At 40.2% G+C, this 17,736-nt stretch overlaps 1 protein-coding gene across 2 annotated transcripts in view; it reads left to right on the forward strand.

The window, feature by feature from the left end:
- STAG1 (STAG1 cohesin complex component) overlaps positions 1-16,678 on the forward strand; it is a 173,895-nt gene extending 157,217 nt beyond the window's left edge. For both annotated transcript variants that reach the window (XM_082056882.1, XM_082056883.1), the window contains 9 exons: positions 9-110; positions 1,649-1,797; positions 2,864-2,992; positions 7,143-7,348; positions 10,286-10,457; positions 12,559-12,669; positions 13,181-13,295; positions 14,233-14,313; positions 14,405-16,678. In XM_082056882.1, the coding sequence (XP_081913008.1) occupies positions 9-110; positions 1,649-1,797; positions 2,864-2,992; positions 7,143-7,348; positions 10,286-10,457; positions 12,559-12,669; positions 13,181-13,295; positions 14,233-14,313; positions 14,405-14,428 (1,089 nt within the window). In that variant the 3' untranslated portion in view covers positions 14,429-16,678. The remainder of the gene's footprint in view (positions 1-8; positions 111-1,648; positions 1,798-2,863; positions 2,993-7,142; positions 7,349-10,285; positions 10,458-12,558; positions 12,670-13,180; positions 13,296-14,232; positions 14,314-14,404) is intronic.
- The last annotated feature ends 1,058 nt before the right edge of the window (positions 16,679-17,736 follow it).

A 17,736-nucleotide genomic window follows, 5' to 3' on the forward strand; every position in this document is an offset into this window, starting at 1 on the left:
TTTCCTAGTACTACAATGACTATGGAGATATCATTAAGGAAACCCTGAGCAAAACAAGGCAAATCGATAAAATCCAGTGTGCAAAGACACTCATTCTCAGTTTGCAACAGGTAAGAATATTGATTTTTTGGTAGACATGCCTCACTGCAAAAAATACTGGGCAGGATTTGCTCTGGTGCCCTTTACAAGGAAGTGAAAATACCACACTTCTGTTAAGAGATTGTCTTGTTCTGCAGTTCAGGCTGTCACTGTTCATTTGTCTCTGTAATCTCTGTCTCCTTAAGCCCACACTAATGAAGTTTTGGTCAGATTAAAATGGAAGAAAGGGAGAGAAGAGCCTTGAAGGTGATTTAGTCCAAGCTGGTTCGTAGCATTTGTTTACTGGTACCTAGCGAACAAGAAGAATTCTGATGACTTTTTCATCTTATAATCAGCTGGAAGTAATACATCTTCTTTACATTTTGTCTAAGTACTGCTCGATTTTTCAAACTTCAGGGTAATTAGTTTTAAGTCTTCCAATATTGCTAAACATGTTTTTCCCCTGAAAAATTTTCTTTACATCAACCATAAACTGATGATGAAATCCATCCTCGTTCTGCCGACCCCACCAAGTGTGTGCCTCACTCAGTACTACTGAGGCCATTCAAGTACCAGCTAAACCCATTACACAGAGAAGTTACTTCTATAAATGAGATGTTTTCAAATCAGCTGGGCTTCCCAAAATTCAGTCCAGAGTGCTAAGAGATTTCCCATGGCAGTCTGGAAGCTGAGAGATACCTGTGAAACCCTGAGAAAACCAGGACTGCTGAGTGTCAAAGTAGTGGCTCTCTTTAAAACCTGGAGGGAGGAAGAAGCCAGGCACCATAGATCAGCCAGCCTGATATCATTTCATGACAAAAAATAATTAGAAAAGCTATTTGCAAGTGCCTAAGTGATAGGTAGCAGGCAGCATGAATTTGTCAAGGAGAAATCATGTCAAATTAAGCTGCTTTCATTTATTACATGGTAACAGAGCTTGTGGATATCAGAGAAACAGTAGATTTAATGCAACTTGATTTAATATTGTCACTGACACCGTCTGCCTTGATGTTCTTATTAGCAAGTTAGGAAAACGGGGTTTAAATGGCAATAACAGAAGATACAGAACTGATTGGAAAACTACCGAGCAGGTCGTGATTGCACTGCAAGGGTGTTATCAAGCGGGCTTTCAAGGCTTTTACCCAGTAATGCTGTGCAGATACTCATTAAGTCTTGAATGACGGAATAGCAATTTTGCTTCCTAAATTCATAGAAGATGCCGATCTGATGGCTGCTGTAGGTATTTTAGAAAACAGCGTAAGAATACAGAATCATCTCAATGAGCTGGGAGAATAATAGGTGCAATTCAATGAAGGTAAGTGCAAAATTCTGATTGAGAGTTATCGGCCACACAAGTACAAGATGGGGGATAATCAGCAAATGGGACTTACACAGAAAAAAGTCTGGGAACTGAAGTGGATTAGAAGTTGAATGTGAGAGAACTCTGTTACGTCTCTGTGAAAAACGTCATTTTAATGTCTGCTCTTCACATAACTGCTTAAGAACAAAAGTCTGCCTCAAGAAAAGTGTTTCCTAGCTCCCAGGTTTTAATCACTGAATTCTTCTCTAGCTGTTTAATGAGCTCGTTCAGGAGCAAGGTCCCAATTTGGACCGGACGTCTGCCCACGTGAGCGGCATTAAGGAACTGGCCCGTCGCTTTGCCCTCACTTTTGGCTTGGATCAGATCAAGACAAGAGAGGCTGTGGCCACACTACACAAGTGAGTGGTGGTAAATAAACTAGATTTTTATATTACTTCAGATGAAAAGTTTTCCTCAGCATGCCTTTTCTAAAGGTACGTAATCTTAACAGGTCCTGGAATAACAATGGTGTTTTTCTAGTTTACATAGAAAACTGATGGGGGGTGTACATTTATGTAAGAAAGGAAGAAAAACTGAATTTATTGGAATGTCCATGTTTATCTCAGGTAAAGTCACTGGTGTTATACATATTTGTGTGGACTGTATCTAACAGCTGTAGATAGTTCTGTGTACCACACCACTGTGGATTCTCTGGGCACCAGGGGCTTTTATAAAAAGGTATTCCAAAAATACTTTGGAAATATTTTTTGAGTGGCTTGAAGCTTTTTATGTAACCGCTGTGCAGGAAAGTGTAGACAGGTGCTGCTAAATTTAAATGGTGACTTTCCCCTGCCATGAAAGGTTAAAATATTGAAGTTTGCCATCTCAGAGAGTAAGTCATTAAGCTCAAGATTAGCAAAGCATGATCAAAATACCACCAGACACTTTCCTGTGCCAAACAAAACAGAAGTCAAGACATCATGTGCCCTCATTACTAGATAATGTGAAAGTAAATTGTGTTCTTTAGTCTCAAATGATAAAGCAGAGATAAGGCAGAGATGCAGGTACTAATGTACTGGTAAGTAAATTCTCTGACTATTGATGAAGAAGTTAGATTTTGTTATTTCTTACATATTATTCTTACTGCAAATGTCTGCTTCACACAGAAATGAGCTACTCCTGCTCAGGCAGCGGCTCTCAGCGCCTGCCCGGTCCCTTAGGCTGTCTAAATTCCTTCTTACCATGTGACGGGCAGTACGTTGTGTTTGAGTTTGAATCCTCACGAATCGAGAGGGAACATTTGATTCCACTTTGTCCAAAAGCAGCTGTTTGCTAGTAATGGGGGGAAAAAAACCCAACACATTATGACGGGATGTAAAGATTTTCATCGCAGTTCAGATTTTGGGCATAATTTAGAAGTGATGGATGACAATTTTAAAAATTTTTTTACAATTGTCTGAAAATGTTCATATTTCTTTACCATAGAGATGGCATAGAGTTTGCCTTCAAATATCAGAATCAAAAAGGACAAGACTATCCCCCTCCTAACCTGGCTTTCCTCGAAGTGCTTTGTGAATTTTCTTCTAAACTCCTGCGACAGGACAAAAAGACTGTGTAAGTAATAATGCTCTGTTCATCACTCTAGTGCGTGTTTAAGCTCCTGCTTTGAGGTTTTCACAATCCAGCGGGGGGTACAGGAAATCCCAGGGAGACATTTCACATACAGTGGTTATTAATCATTTTATATTTTAAAGTAATAAAAATAAATGAGAAACAGAATCAGATCCACTGATGAGGTGAGCTTGAGACCTCACAAAACAGCATTCATTAACATTTCTCATAAGGCACTGGAAATGAAAAACAACCTTATTTTTTTTTTAGGCTAGAAGAAGAAAGTGCAGGGAATTTACAGGCCTGTAAACACTGCAGCAACATCTGTTTCTGTTAGATACTTCCATAAAATGTAAACATATATTTGTGTTTATTTTAATATATTGAGCTAAACTGGGAAATACTGGTTTGCCAAGGCTTCTGTTAGTGGCACACCAGGCAGAGAAAGAGGCGGAGAGGGGACACTGTTGTTGGCTGGGTCAGGGCAGCGTGGGAGGGACCTGAGGGGCTGAAACAAGCAGCTTGAGTTTGTTACAGCAGCTGACTACTGCAGATTAAATACTGGACATGAAATGAATCAGAGGTATTTTTGATAAGATCTGAATAAAGAGCAAGAAATACTGTTTTATGAGCAACATTTGAACAGATTCTCAAGAGGGGCTGCAGACATCAACAGAATTGGCAGAGAAAACCACTTCATAAGGACAAGTTTGTAGTGAAGACGTCAACATCAATGTAACGCTCAACATTGCTAATAAGTTACGTAGCAAACATGCAAGATTGGGTCACAGCATAGAAGTAGAAAGGGAAAAGGGAAGAGGTCTCCAGTCCTGCCCAGGGTAGAACTGAATTCTTTGAATAACTGTCTGACCATTTAAAAAATGCAGTTGCCAAATCATCTGATTTATGGCTATAGATATCTTTCCAGTTGATTTTCTGACCACAATGAGTGTAAGTCTCGTATATCTACTATGAGTCAAACTTCTCTTAGTTTTTCTGGAAACACATTTGTTTCAAAGGACTTTTCCACCACAGTTAACAATTATGAATATCATAGCTTTATCTGTGTTATAAAAAATGCATCCTGGTTAACTTTGTATAATTTTTAACGTATAACACACTTGAGCCAAATTAACTTTTTAATTATATCAATAATTGGTCAATTCAGCAAACACGGTAGAAGAAAGTTAAATGAGCTTGAGAAGTGGATGATCCATCTGGGCACTCTTGGCGTACAGTTTTTGAAACTGCTTTTCATTGTCATATCCTTGACTCTTGTCAACCTCTATCCTGTTCTTCAGGACAGGACTTAAGGATAATAGGCTTTTATTACTGTCTTCCTAGCTGAACCATAGGTTCTCCTGCATCTGTTAGTCTAAGTGTCATTAGCCTGATTCCTGTTTAATTTAGTGAAGCTTATCTTTCCTGTACCGTAATCATCCCTTCCACAAGTTTCTCCAGTGTCTAAAATCTAAAGTTACATCACTCTGTACAGTTGATTTGACAGGTTAATTTGATCTGATCCTTTACATGAGATTTGGTACTTCAGGAGATCTTGTTCCTTTGCCTTCTATGCTGCCATTTGAATGTTTTTTCTCAAAGGTTCCCTTCCCCACTCACTGGTGCCCACACCAACCTCCGCTTTCCCTCGCAGGACTGGAGAGGCTGCTGCGACGGGATCCATTTCTCCTGGCTTTAGCTGTCCTTATTGTAGTCACCTGAGCTATTTAATTGAGTTGCTTTTGAAGATCAGTGAAAAGAAATAGGCCCTTTAGGACATGATTTATCTGATCTGTTCTAAGTTACTGCTGTAAGATGAGTTCAGACATGCCTTGGATGCCATTGGCTGTGAAAAGAGTCAAGATAACTTGCTTAAAAGTTAAGACTTCTTTTGGCAATACCTGCATTCCTTCCCTTGAGAGCTCTGCCTCCGCGCCCCTCAGGCAGTGACAGACACTCAGGTGCACCCTGGAGAGCCGATTTTCCCAAGGGATCGTCCCCTCCCTCGGCAGGGCTGCCTGTCACCAGGAGGTACGTGACCACCATCTGGTGGAGAAGTCCCGTGGGCAGGACAGGACAGGACGGCTCCTCCTGCCCGCTGCCTGTCCCTGCGCTCTGCTGGGGCACAAGCACTCTAGAATAACGCCGAGCGCATCTCACGAGCGTGTAGCTGTCCACAAGGCCTCCAGCTGGGCTTCCCAACCCAAAAAAATTAATTATCTACCCAAGATGTCTGCATATGGCAGCTGCCCTTGGTGCAGAACCCCATTCCTGTCACAGTTCAGCACACACTGCTCTCTTGCAGGGCTCCTACTTCCCTTCTGCTTTACTGCTGCTTTTCTGTTTGGGGGGAGAAAAGGGAGATGTTTCTGGTTTGGGAATGGAGCAGCAACACTGGTTTAATTTAGTATTCCTGTCCTGTTTACTTATTCAGCTTCTCCTTTTATGAGTAATCTCTAGAATTACTGACAGCCATTTATGGATTTATTCAAATACATGGATTTAATAAAAAACTATAGATTTAAGGTGCCAGGCTCTTACACTTAGCAAAAAAAGATTTATACTAACGCAGTTAGAAACACAGAAGGCAGATAGCAGGAAAATCCTGAGGAATTCATCTAACACAGTACAGAGTTGAATTGCCCTGTTGCAGCATTTATTTCCATTTATTCCTCTCAAATAGAGACTTAGCTTAGACTAGACAACTGACTATTGGGTGCCTGAAGGCAGATGAGATGGAGCCTCAGTGTGGTGGTTTTACTTCTAAAAATTCAGTTTCTAGCCTCGTTTGAAGCTGGGCATGGCCTACCAGTATGAAACTCCTCTCAAATGCTGAGCACAAATTGTCAGACGTTTGGCGTCTAAATCAGTAAAGAACCCCAAGTGGTGTAGTTTTTCCTTCTTCACAATTTGGGCGTAACCTATGCACTCCACTTTTATAAATATAAATTGGATGCAGGAAAATTTCTTAGTCTGCAAGATTATTCTGCAAATAAATTCTCTAAGTCACTCAAGTGTTGTACTGTAAAGGAGAGAGAGATCAACCCAAGAATTTCCCATTGAGTGTAAGGTTTGGATGTTACTCAGTATACACATGAAAATAGGAAGGAAAAAGCAGTCAGAATATTGAACAGTAGACAGAACAGCTGGTGTTTCTGGAGCAAACTTATCCTATTCACTGAATCAAAAAACCAAAATCCCAGTAAAAACTCGATGTGATTGTTACTCAGGCACGTACAGTGTGGTTTCTTGTCCTGTTGGGATACCTTGCGTAAGAAGTCAGAGCCTGTTGTGCCCTGGCAGAGGGAAAGGGAGACTGGGAGTTTGTTTCTGTGCAGAATTTGTGGGTTTGACTCCCACTGATGACAAGCTCACAATGTGGTACTAAATGGAATAATGAGTGAAGGGTGTACCCTAATGTATTTGCAGGAAGGGTGGAGGTAATGTTGAAGAATCCTGAGGTCTCTTGCCTAAATTCTGAATCCATGTTTCTGCAGCTTGAAATTCATTAGAATAACTTTTGTAAGGGTTTGTATATTCATTTTAAGGACTACTTGTAATTCCAAAATTGAAAGAAAATAACTCAAATGCCCTCCAGACCATATACAGGAGGAAGGTTGTTTGGTTCCTCCTGTAAGTTAACAGGTGTGCACTGGGCTTCTCCATGACATTCGAACAGATCTTCCATTTTTTATTGGAAAATAACTGCTTGCATTTGAAGAAAGTGTTTTTCTTGTTCCAAGATACATAAGGATATCAGACAGTCTCACAGCAGTGGTTCTAATTCGGTCTGTCTGCTGACACAGTAGCAATATGCAGAGGTGGCTTCCTCACTATGCAAAACAGGAAAGGAATTAAAGTAGCATGTGCTGCGAATGATCACAGACAAATGTGGGAAGAAGATGCTGGGGAGAGAACATTCTGTATTGTTTATCTGTGAGTAACCTATGCGTGATTAACTATGTCCCTTTGTTTTGAGAGAATGATGTGTGCTTACTCAGTCCAAGATACAGTGCCCTAGCAGCAGACGTTATTAAATTAAGGAGACACCATGCGGGATTTGTGTTGAGCTCTCAACAATGTGAAGAGGCCTTGCAGAATAAAGAGGAAACAATGTGCTGCACCACTGTACTCACTGTCTTTTTCTTTTCAGCCACTCCTACTTGGAGAAGTTTCTGACAGAACAGATGATGGAAAGAAGAGAAGATGTGTGGCTCCCGCTCATCTCCTATAGAAACTCACTAGTTACGGGTGGTGAAGACGACAGAATGTCCGTTAACAGCGGAAGCAGCAGCAGCAAAGCCTCTTCAGTGAGGAATAAGAAAGGACGGCCACCACTCCACAAAAAGAGAGTGGAAGGTTGGTATGGCTTTAGGCTGTCTGGCAGACACATTTCTCATTTTGTACATATATCGCAGCCTTCCTGCTTAGGAGCCCTTATTGTTTATCAACTAATGCTGAAATATATAGTTCTGTATGTAGTAAAAACAAGATACCTGTTCTGCAAATTCCTAGCAAGCTTGAGCACTTCTTTATGAGAAGTACCAAGGTGAGTCCCTGTTGTTGTCTGTCTTCACTGAGGTGTGCGGATTCAGAACCACAGAAAGCTGGTACTGAAGGTGGGAGCAGAGGTGTCTGTGGAGTTTTCTGCTCTACACCTTTCCCAGTCATGGATGTCTGGATTTCTGCCTGCGCTTCAGTCTGGAATCAATGTTAGTTAGTGGTGTTAGAGCAAACCCGGGCAGAAATTCTGGTGGAGACCTGTATTATTGCAGGATTGCTGGAGAACACTAAAAAGATACCCTTTTTATTAAAAATTTTATTTATATCCAGGGCCTGTATTTACTCTCTGACTTCTGGCATGTTTATCAGGAATGCAGCGATGATAGCCAATTTCTTACAAAATTGCATCTGTTCCTGGTTAACTTGTGTGATGTAGCGTGTACTTTTGTGAATGTAAATGTACTGTTTCACTACAGAGTAGCTGTAAGTGGGATCTGTAAGCTTCGGGGATTTCTCCAAGGTCAGTATTTACCACAGTAACTCCTCAGTGAAGACTCTAATGCCAGTTTGCCTAAATATACAACAATTTCCCAAAATATTCTTCAAAAGTTTGTCCATATGCACTCCTACAGTCAGGTCCATTTTCCACTACACCTTATGTTGAGCAGTACGTACACCCAGTCCTTCACTTTCTTACAGCCAGCCTAGAGTTTAGGTAGATAAAATATTGCTTCCGACACTGTTTTGCTTCCTTCATGATGCCATGTTTTTTACAGAATTCAACAGACCTTAAATCCCGAGGCTGCTACGCAGACTTTCATCACTTATGAAAGCTTTGCTGTACAGCCTCAGTCTATAGGTCCAGGAATGATGTATAGCTCATCACTGGTTGGTTTAGTCCTTCACAGCATAACTGAAAAGTTACCAGCAAGCGCTGTCTAATGACAGCAGCAACACAAGCTCTATGGCCTGTCCTTGCATTGAATGATACGCAATGCAAGCACCAAAATTCTTGGTTTAGATCTGTATTAACAAAGGACATTTGATACCATATGTCAAAAAAACCCACAATAATATAAGCAGTTCGAAGGACACCATGTACTTAATTTTTGGATGCTTGATGTGCAGCAGGCATTGCATTATGCCCTAAGAACACTTCCTTTTGAATCCTGGAACAAGGAGAGCCAAGAAAACCCAAAGCCTGTATTTCTCATGGAAAGACTGTGATTTCTGTACAACAAGGTCTTATTTTGTGTGTGCCAATAATGAGTCCATGAAATAATCAGATTTGATCTTCAGAAAGAAGTACTTACTGTCATGTGTATAACTTGAGCTAGGAAGAACCAGTGTTATGAGCAAATTAGTTATGGTCTGTATGGAGTGTGTACACAGGTCTTGGTTGGTTTTTTATTTTTACGTATTTTTATAACTCTTCCAGAAGTCCTAACTTTAATCTTTATCTGGCAATACAGTTGCAAACGTGGACTTCTCTTTAAATCCTGCTAAGATTTTTTTCTTTAAATTCCATCCTAAAGGAACTAAAACAAGGGTTACAAGGCTACATAAACGATCTTTGCATCAAGGAACCATAACTAATCCCCTGTGGTTCCTTTCTCACCTAAATCCAGCGTATACAGGGTTCAGCAGGCTGTCCAGGTTGGAGAACATTCTCTGTTGCTGCTGAAAGCAAATCTGCTCTATGACATTTCTTCACAATGCCTTTAAGAAATTGAAAAAAAAAATCCCTAAGATAAAAAAGATTCAAAAGTAAATTCAAAATTAAATAGGCAACTTTTTAGACAACATTTGTGCCCCAAAGGTAATAAAAGGCGTAGGAAAAATGAAAAGATCCATTGAGATCCCCACGTACTTTCTCACCACACGTTTATTGCCGTTAGTAAATCTATGATCTTCTCTTCTTGTCTCATCTTTCACTTACTCCAGCAACTTAATTTTTTTATTCTGTCTCACCCACACACTTGTCTGCTCTGTCCCATTCTCCTCCAGTCCCCTCTCTTCCTTCCTCTCTGCTTTGCTCCCTCGATGAGCAGAGCACAGCACCCCCTTACACCCTCCCTCACCTCCCATCCCTGTTCCTCCCGCCTGCTCTGAACCCTGAACACACTGTCTGAAATCACTGTTCAGAGTTCGCACCAGCCAGACCACTGCTCTGACTTCAAATGCCCACTCCATACTCCACTGAAAAGGTTCTTACTGGGGTGTCTAAAGATCTAGGCTGACCAGATTTGGGGTTTTATCCTCCACCCTCATCTTAGTGTTTAAGTGAATATTGGTTTCTGTATGCATATGAGATTAACAGTCTTCTATTTAGATTGTCAACTCAGTAGTTGGGAATTATCGTTGTTATATGTGTGCAAGACGTGGCAATTTAGATAGTGCTGTAGTACAATATTTGTTTACAATGGGGTTTTTTTTGTTTGTTAAATGTTTCTACTTTAAATTGTTGTTATTGCTAGGAATAGCTGGTAGTAATCCTTCCTTAAAAGAACACAATATAAAACTAGAACTGAAGATGTTACTGTTTTGAGTATTTATCCAGTTGATCTCTTAAAGGCACGCTTGTATTAAAGGACACTAAACTGTTGAAAATCAAACTTGGAGAAGGTTCTGCAAGTCCAATGAACTGTATCAGTGCGTCAGCAGCCAGCCAGCTCTCATCGCTGGCGCACGGGGCTCATTCAGTGAGCCGGCTGAAGGAATCCCGCCGGCAGCCACGCTGCCCCGCGCCTTACCAGCCCCGGCAGTCAGTGACTGTAAATGTTCTTTTTGTAGATGAGAGCCTAGAAGGCTCGTGGCTGAACAGGAATGAAACCATCCATACTCCAGGGACACTGCAAGCACCGCAGCTCACCTCAACGGTCCTGAGAGAGAACACTAGACAAATGGGAGAGCAGATCCAGGAGCACGAGTCGGAGCAGGGATCTGAACAGGATTTTTTACACAAGTAAGTGTTGGAATTCCAGTAGCAAGTACAGCAAGCCAGGCAAAGGAGTTGCATATTATTCATAGAGATAGTCTGTGGCTCCATATATGCAGTGTTTATTTGCAAAAACAACTGGAAATGTCTTGGCTCAGCAATACTTCAATTATTTTCAGCTCCCAGGAAAAATATGTTCTAATGAAATCATGGTAGAAATTCCTTGTGTTAAAATTATCTCATAGGCAATTATGGTTAAATCTTCCTCATGTTTGTGGCCCCAGGTTGAATTGAACTGTTTCTCTAAAAGGCGTGTCAGATGTTCTCTCTTCTTTCCCTCTGCTCTATGTCGTAGTACAGTTAAGGTTCTCCAGACATCCTAACTGACTTATTGTAAATTAACTCTGCAATTCTAGCTGCAGAGCTAGTAATTCCTGTTTCTGGGGTAACTGCCTGCAGGCAATTTTATTTTGCCTTAAATTCTACATACTTTTTGTCACTCAACTCCCATTTTATCACCTCAATTTAAAGGGGAAAAATGTTGGTTATTATCTGTCAATAGTTTATTTAAGAACAGAGCAGTCTTCAGAGAATGCTGGTATGTGCTATTTCTTTTAATTTGAAGATACAGAATAACAGTACCTGTTTCGGAGACTATTTTTATCACTTTTATAGCCAAATGCACTGAACCGATTTATCTGTATTCAGAAGTTGTACTATGCTGGCTACATGAATCAGGTTTCTACCTATGTAGTATAGTGTAAAATAGCCAGATTTTGCCTCTTGGTTTTCCTCCAGCTTTTGTCCATCATGTTTTTCTCAATACACATTCTCCAGCTTCCCAATTCTTCCTGAATGTGCACTTGCCCTGTTTGATCCTGAACTTTACTGCTTCATCCTGCATTCTTTAATGACAGTATTTTCTAAATAGAAATAATTAACAACAGTCATTTTGCCTGGGAAGGTAAAATGTTGTCCAGTCTCAAATGATAAGGGTATGTGGTTGTATGTATAAGCTTTTAAAGTTTTCCAATTTGTGACCACAGATTCACATAAAATCTGAGCAACTTCCAAAGAAATAATCTCTTTAGAAAGCACAACCCTTGTGTGTGTGCCATGCGCAGGCATCAGCAGCACGACACATTCAACCTTGGTATGACCCATTAAGCAGTGCCCACCACAAGAGATCGTTGCAGCTCAACTGGCTATAAACACCTATTAATTTTTGGAGCACACAGTATTTGGCATTTCCATAAATGAGTTCAGCCAACTTCCTTTCCCCGAGTAAGACCCCTGTTCATGTTAGTCCCAGACTATCTTTTCACCTAAACCCCAGGCTACATGAGTTCTGGGTTGATGTCCAGAAGACTAATTTGTTATAGGTGGTTTTCACATGGGTTATCCCAGTTTATTGTGTTAATCTAATTAGGGTACAAGATTGCATAGTAAAATAAAACCCAGTGTTGCTCTTGAAGAGCTGCACTTAGTTTACTACTGTTTCCTTGTGCTGCAATACACAAATCATATCAAATGTATTGCTGTCTACTACTGGATTTAGAAGGTATTAAAAGTGCAGCTGTTCAGGGGTTTACATGTGGATAAGTTTCTGGATGCTTAAGTTGATTGGGGTATACATTTAACAGCAATTTGGTTTTCACTTTGTGTGACATTTTTGTTTTAAAATGTGTGTCAGTTATTCATTTTGATCTATTCTTGCTCATATTTTGCCTGATCTGAGCCAGTGAAGTAGGATGTAATAAAAGGAATTTTAGAAGTGCTCCCACGTCAGGAGCATGCCACACTAATGAATGAGTAACGTTAGCATTGCGTGTAGCTGGTGTTATTACAACAATTAATGGATATTTTTTGTGTAGGTACAGTCAGAGGAGACAAGACAAGACGTGGTTTAGTGCCAGAGTTAGGTTAATGGTTGGACCCGATCACCATGAGGGTCTGCTCGAACCAAAATGATTCTGTGACACCCAGAAGACATGTACAATGATGGATGTGATTTAAATACCTTAATCTGAAGCACGGCCAGACACAAAACTTGAGGAGATATTGTCTAAAAATAGCTAACTCAAAATTGTTAGTGTTCTTGGTCATAACACTGCTTTCTGTTTCTTAGTCCCCAGATGCAGATATCGTGGTTGGGCCAACAGAAGTTAGAAGATCTAAATCGAAAGGACAGGACAGGAATGAACTACATGAAAGGGAGAACTGGTGTAAGGCACGCAGTGTAAGTGTTCAGAGCATCCTCACCTCCAGAGCGGAACCATTTAGATGACAATGCTGCATTTTAAATGTTACCTTTTCTGGATTATTGACAGTAATCTTTCGGCACATAAGCGCTTCTCAGGACAGGGCCAGAGCCCCAGGCAAGGTCAAGTCCTTACAGTGTTAGAAACTGGTCCTGGATTCCCCAGGATTTACCAGTGATCCTGGCAAACAGTGCAACTCCTTTTTGTAAAAGAGCAAGCAAATACAGCGAGGTTTCTGCCCTTTTCTTGTTAGGGACAAATTTAATTACTGTTTATAATGATATTACATGGGACTTGCTGCAAGGGCTAGATTACTTTTCACATAAGATTTTCTTCTCGTTAATATTAAGAGAAAGCTTGCTGGCTTTATTCTCAGTGTAAGGTTTTGTGTGAAAGCATTAAGGGGTAGGATTACATTCTTTGTAATGACAAAGATCACAGTTGGGAAATGTAAATTCCTGGAAATGACTTTTTCTCTTTATTAATCAGACGAGGTCTAATGGAAGATGACGCTGAGCCCATCTTTGAAGATGTAATGATGTCTTCACGAGGTCAGCTAGAGGACATGAACGAAGAATTTGAGGACACAATGGTCATTGATCTGGTCAGTAAACCTTATGAATAGCAAGTTTTAAATGGATGAGAAATAATTTAAAAGGAATTTTAGAAGTGCAAACAAAAATTTCCAAAATGTCGAGCCTGATTTCCTGTTGTCTGAACGTGTATGAGAGAGTTGTGCTGGCGCAGCAAAGGGAGCGCAGGCAGGAGCAGGTGGGTGTGAGGTGACACCTTGCACTGGAATTGCTCCCAAACAGGTCGATCAGCAGATGGCAACCTGACTGAGGCAGGATTTCCTTTAGCGAGGTCATAACATCACCAGCCCCTCTGTTCGCAGTGAACACTTGCCTTGTAAAATGGGAAAAAGGATCAGTTTGCATTACACACTTGACCGTTTTTGTGCTTTCCTATTTCTCCTTTCATACCCAAACAATGAGGCGTAGGTTACTTTAGGAGTGGGCTATAATCTCTTGGAAGGAAAACTTAGGCAACAATGCAGTTGCTGCTGCTGCCTACTGAGGTTATTACTAGCATTGACATTATCATCAAGTAAGTAAAATCTCTCTTTTACTAGTAATCCAAGGCAAGGAAAAGAAGGAAAAGGGTTTAATCCTCAGAAACAGTATGAAATCTTAAGTACCTTTTTTTTCTCAATCCAGAACTGAATTTTCACCATAAACTTAAAAACATAAAGACAGTTTTTATACAGTCTGGCCTGCAGTCCTAATACAAGAGCATGGTTAAGTTAGCAAGAGCCTTAAGCAAGTCTTTAGCTACGACCACAGACTTAAAATTACTTTAGAATCCATCACCTTAAATAAATACTTAAATGAAACATGAATTTAAGAGTGCTCTCCGCTATTGGGGCCTACATTTGTATCGGAGTTACGACAACGCGTGCAGAGCTGCTCTGCAGAGTCACACAAAGCATTTGTACCCGGGAACGGGTGGGATGTTCTCAACCAACCAACTCCTCTTTTCAGCCACCGTCGCGAAACCGGCGAGAACGGGCTGAGCTGAGGCCAGACTTCTTCGACTCCGCAGCTATCATTGAGGACGATTCAGTAAGCCTTTCCTACCATTGTTTGCTGTTTATCTGAGCTGCTTTTTGCTTATCGTTGCACCTTATTAATGTCTTTTAAATCATTTTTCTAGGGATTTGGAATGCCTATGTTCTGAAGACTGGTGAAGACATTTTACAAATTTGGAACTCTATTGTTTAGAGCTAGAGGCCTATATACTGTGATAGCTTGTATGAAAACCACATTTTTGATGTGATACGGTTTGATTTTTAACCAAATGATTGAGGTCAATCCCTTTTTGTAGTGACAGAAAGAAGAGGAGCTTCTTAATGACACAAAGGAATGTTGGCCAATCCCGTCACCTCAGAAGGGCTGACCTAAAAAATCATTTGTATGTTCTTGACTGTCCTAAAACAGTTGTTTGTTTTTTTTTTTCTGGATGAGGAGGAAGTTTTAAATTGTTAAGACAGCTGTCAAAATAAACACTGTTCTACATATGTTTTCTGAAAACAACATTGAGTGAAAACAGAACTTTTTAACTTTATTTTTCTGCTGTACAATTTAAAACAGTTTTAACATTTGCCTTTTTATGTTTTAAAAGCTAGCCATTTTTATTAAACCTATGCCTATCAGCCATTGACTAGCAATGATGCTATAAGCAGGTCATTCTGGCTACAGAAAAGTGTTTTTGAACACACTGGATTTGATTAACATGATGGTACGCTTATATCCTCTCATAGGCATTGAGAAGAACACTCTTGTAGAAGAGGTTAGAATTCTAATGACGTGCATCTCTGCCAAAAAATTTCAGATTCTGATATGATAAACCCAGATTTTATACTCTTGAGAAGATTTATTTTTATTTATAATGGGACATAAGTAAGAGATGTCCATGAAGCCACTTTTCCAACAGATGCTGTGTAACATTCATTTTATATAGCACATGGGGACACAAAAACAGGAAATTTTCTATTGGTACTTGCTCTGTGCATTTTTAGCAACTTATACCAGCAAATAAAGTATTCTCAGTAAAACACACAAATGGTTCTCAAGTAATCACTTTGCTGTTTTTACTACCTACTTCAAGCCCTGCCAACCCAAGGTACATAAACAGCAACTTTCCTATCAAAAAATAATCCAAGGGTAGGGGAAAGGAATCACTTTAGCATACTCAAAGCAATTTTAACTGTACCATAAAGAAAGTCTACTTTCCATGCCATAAATACCCTTTTGCGCTATTTTTGTAAATTAATTTTGCCAGTTAGAAGTACTGTATGTGCTGCATAGAAATTTGTGCTTAGATGGTGAAGTTCTTAAGCTTACAATGGAATACAGCTACATTTTCAGTGTTAACTGTGCATATTAAGAGTAATTCTTTGGAAAAAGAAAAAAAATATGATTTTTCAAAAAAGTTAAAAACATCAAAAAAAAAAAATCCCAAAACCCCAAAACATTCTCAGCTAATTCATTGTAATAAGAGATTTTTCAATGTCTTCAAAAATTTGGCATTTCATTATGCTTCGATTTTATGACTCTGCCTAGTAGCTGCTACTTAGTTAAAACTGGCCTGATCTCAGAGGTGCTGGCCATCCACAACTTGCACTGACTCTCATATCTCTAAGAACCAGCCCCAAAATGTTAATCTTCCTTTCTGCATTCTAATATTAGCATCTGAGATACAAAGCGGATTGACCCACTTGGAGCACAGCAGTTCAGAGGTGCTTTTTTTTAGCAACTGCAAAATAATCATGGAGGTTTTTTTTCTGTTACGAGCTTATTGAAAAACAAAATGACGTTACTGCCCAGTGCTTACTTGCTGGGAGGGAAAGTAATCTAACTTTAAAAACAAACCAGCATTTCACTGCGCTGAGGTTTGTTTCTTACAACATGTGCAGTTCTCAGACACGGTTGCCAAAAATGTTTGACCAGGTAATGCAGCCATTCCTCCGATGTCAGCTGGGGAATGTGTAAAACCTGAGGAGTAGCTGGAACTTTGTAAAATAACGTTGCCTCCCTACCCCAAAAGTAACAGGGCTGGGCAGGAATGGCTGCATTAAATGGTCATCACGAGAATTCTGTGAGCATAGTAGCATCATAAATGCTGCCTGGTTTGAGTCAGAGTCTCAGACGAACCTTGTGCTTCACAGTCCTCTGTGTGGAAAACTGATTCCTAATTTAACATTGTAGAATACTGTATAACAAACATTTATTATCACGGTACCTGCAATGGGTTTCCAGTTCAGTTTGCAGTCAATAGGTTTTTGTATTATGAGTGTCTCCTTGATTGGTTTTGCTAGTAATTCTGTAAATTGTACATTTACAATATGAGATTTTTTTTTTTTTTCCTTTTGTACAATTTAAAACTGATGCTTCACCTTTCATTTAATAAACTATTCAAAATCATGAGTATGATGAGCACCCTCTTCACTATAACTTTCTTTTAAATGCTCGTTTGGGCCATCACATATTGTCATCCCATGTATTAGGCGCCAAAAGAAGTACTAAAAGGTGGATCTCACCTAGTCCAGGTTCTGCACAGCTCCTTCAGCCTCAACTCACTTCCTAAAGGAAAATCACCCGAGTCAGAGAAGCAGCACAATGCAGCAGGTGAGAAACAGGGACAAGACTCAAGGCCTGAACTGCACACTTAGGATACTCCTGAGATGCAGCCCCAAAGCTGAATCTCCAACTGCGTGTAAGTTACACTCAACTCTGATGCTCTGTGGAACACAGTAAGTAACTTGTCCTGCTTCTAAATTCAAGGGCTGTTAAAAGGATTTTATTTAAGATCTATTTTTTCTGCAGGTGACTGGAATTCAAGAGAATCTTGAGTGGTGTGGCCAGAGAGTTTCCAAAGAGCCAAGTTCCTGCACTGGCAAAGGACATGAGAGGATGAAGTCTACAGAACTAATGAGGTTAGGAAATAATTAAGAAAGGTTGTACATTTTAATTTGTGACAATGACAACTGGGTTTCTCGGTTAGTGTCTCCTCCTGACTCTGGACAGGCTGAAGAAACTGTGTGCATATCACTTCATGTGATACACAGCTTTTGCCTCTAAACTTGGGAAGCCAACAACCCTCAGGCACCTGCTCAGAGAGTGTTTCTACTGAGATACAACCAGGTATGTTCACACAGCCAGGACAGAGAACGCTGTAGATCAGATCTATAACATGAATGGCACTGCCTCTAGCTACCACAAAAACGTGCAGAGCTGCAACTCATACTTGAAACTTTCCTTCTGTAATGTCTTTTCAGATTATTTTCTTAAAAATTACTTTTTCCCCCAGGTACAGGCTCCAAGCTGTACTCCCTCAGGCACCGGCTGCACCTACCTGGGAAGAGATGCTCCCTGGGAAGACACCATCTTATCTTCCACTTCAGGCAGATGCTTGGGGAGTGAACAGAAGCAGCTGGGGAGAGCAGGTAAGGTAGTTCTCTGTCTTATAATGTAGTGCCATTAATT

Source organism: Streptopelia decaocto, assembly GCF_964273445.1.
Source record: "Streptopelia decaocto genome assembly, chromosome: 6".
Taxonomy (NCBI): domain Eukaryota; kingdom Metazoa; phylum Chordata; class Aves; order Columbiformes; family Columbidae; genus Streptopelia; species Streptopelia decaocto.